This window comes from Penaeus vannamei, chromosome 31 (assembly GCF_042767895.1).
Source record: "Penaeus vannamei isolate JL-2024 chromosome 31, ASM4276789v1, whole genome shotgun sequence".
NCBI classification, from domain to species: domain Eukaryota; kingdom Metazoa; phylum Arthropoda; class Malacostraca; order Decapoda; family Penaeidae; genus Penaeus; species Penaeus vannamei.
Window position 1 is genome coordinate 4,068,764 of NC_091579.1, and position 2,500 is coordinate 4,071,263.

The 2,500-nt window shown below is 37.4% G+C and overlaps 1 protein-coding gene across 24 annotated transcripts in view; it reads left to right on the plus strand.

Annotated features, from left to right (window-relative positions):
• Positions 1 to 2,500, plus strand: part of hts (adducin 1-like protein hts) — a 57,989-nt gene that overhangs the window by 38,618 nt on the left and 16,871 nt on the right. For all 24 annotated transcript variants that reach the window (XM_070143669.1, XM_070143682.1, XM_070143687.1 and 21 more), the window contains 4 exons: positions 1,141 to 1,251; positions 1,403 to 1,495; positions 1,604 to 1,737; positions 1,947 to 2,073. In XM_070143669.1, the coding sequence (XP_069999770.1) occupies positions 1,141 to 1,251; positions 1,403 to 1,495; positions 1,604 to 1,737; positions 1,947 to 2,073 (465 nt within the window). The remainder of the gene's footprint in view (positions 1 to 1,140; positions 1,252 to 1,402; positions 1,496 to 1,603; positions 1,738 to 1,946; positions 2,074 to 2,500) is intronic.

The window sequence follows — 2,500 nt, forward strand, 5'->3', positions numbered from 1 at the left end:
AGGCTCTGTGAAGGAAGGATAAATGCTAAAATACTGTTGATAATCCCAAAAGTCCTCTTCATATTGTTTGTAGCTTGCTTAGTCCTATTTACCAAAATCACGCACAGCCTGTGAAAATTAGAGTATTTTCACCTGTCTTTTCCTTGATGTGAGAGATGCAATGACCATTAACACATGTATTACTGTTTTCAAATATTCTGTAGTTATACTCACAAAATTATTTCCATATCCCCCTCTCTCTTGTAGGCTTTCCTTTCCCTTAGCTTATTATACAATCATGTCCCCTGCCGCTTTGTTCTTGTGAATTGAATATAATGTGTATTAGATAGTAACTCTTAAAATGGTATTAACCAAGATTTGCTTTGGTTCAACAAAAATTAACCACAACACATTATTTTTCAAGCATTACTAAGGCAAACTTTGGTTGTAGGCATTTGAAGAGCGAAATTTTATGCGCTAAAAATCTTTATTTCATTGCCATATCTCCAATGCTAGTATCAACTGACCACAAAGTTGAAAAATTTTTCACAGGTACCCTTTGAGTACAAATGAAAACAGGGGGAGATTACAGTAAATATGTAAATAAGATAATTTTTTATAACATAAAACAAGATGTGTATTTAGATGTATCTATAAATGCCTAGACAGAAAAGTATTTAAAAGATTATATACCAGGAGGTAATGCAGTGATACATGGTGGTATGATGTGTGAAGGAAGAACTTTGGAGAAAGGAAAGGGTTTGAGTGAATGGAAAATACCATACAGCAACTGAATTACTACCTCACATTTACTACATTTTATTCACAACTAGATAGAGGTGGGAAAACACAACTGTGTGATTGAGGGTATGAGAGGTACCAGTACCAGATATATTAGAGAACATGGTGTACAAGTCACTTACACGGAAGAAATTTATGGGATAAAAAGCAATTGAGTTTTTATGAGACTGAACATTCAATGAATAAACATGATCATAGTAAATAGGAACCTAGAGGTTAAGAATTGCTATACTGTTAGTACCAGTTTTGTTATATGTTTTTGCAGCAAGAGATTTGGTTTACTTTGGTATACCATGTTTTTAGTTAGTGTGGAAAGCAATATGCCACTACTGATTTTTTTTTTTTTTTTTTTTTCTCCAGATGCGCATGGCACCTCTGGGTCTTGACAACCTTGTAGTTGTGACTGATGAAGCACGGCAGGCAGCTTATGAAGTAGCTCGGCGAGGAGGAGGAGGGGTTGATAGCAAGCAGGTATGTAATTGCTTAATGACAAATTTAAAAATCACCAATGCATTTAAAGTTCAGTAGAATATTCTCTTGAATGAGGAATAGTTTTTAGCTTATATTTTTACATCTTGTATATATTAATGTCATTTAATGAAATAAATTTCGCAATTTCCAGGAAGGGGGCCCAGCTGCTCAAGGTCAGAAGGAGCGCAAATGGAAAGTTGGCGAACTGGAGTTTGAAGCTCTTATGAGATCTCTGGATAATGCAGTAAGGTTCTTTTATTATGTTATTCCTGCAATAACTTTAAAATTAAAAACATTATGGCATTTCAGAAAATGAAATTGGGGGTGCATAATGCATTGACTATTCTTCCAGGGTCTTAGAACAGGGTACATCTACCGAAGACCATTGGTAAAGCAGGAAACAGCAAGAGTGCAAAGCGATGTGGCGCTCCCCCCCACAGCCTCCAACTACACACACCTCTTTGATGAGGACGATATTACACGGAGGTGAGACAAAGATTTGAATGACAGAGACTGTTATTTGGTGTATTGTAAAAATGTGTATCATTATTGTCTTACTTTAGACTTTTTTCTTGATTTTTTGTTCATTTTTTAATTTTACCCTAGAGATTGAGTGGTATAATCAAAGAGCAGTATTCTGCTTTGGGTTTTTCTTGGATATCCTTCTACCACAAGCATGTTTATTTATCTTCCAGTCCACTGAAGCGCATCCTGGACGGACGCAAGACTCAGGACAAGACCCGGTGGCTAAACTCTCCCAATGTCTACCAGAAGGTGGAAGTACTGGAGACCGGCACTCCGGATCCCAAGAAGATCACCAAGGTAGAGGTCATAACAGTGGAAAACAAATAGGACAAGGAGAAGCTTCTAGATGGGGGCAGAGGGAGCTGCCTATGGGCTCCCTGCTCTGCACTGTGGGGGTCCTAAGCAGGAGGGGGAGAAGCAGGAGACGGCAGAGAGATGAGGACAGATCTGGAATTTCCAGTCTGAGACCAATTCCATGACATTTCAACATGTGGAAGAATATTTCTATATCTTTTTATGGGGGAGTGCAGATAGTTGCTGTACAGAGCACTAACCTATATTTCCAAAAGGAGTTTAAAATGCTGGGTTAACTCTCATTTATATTAAAAAAAAAAAAAAAAAAAAAAAAATCAGTTGAGCTGGAAATTCTCAGTCATCATAGCACATCATAGGACTTTTGCAGGTGTTTTTGTCCTCTGGTGTTTACAGTATTCTTCTAGTTGCT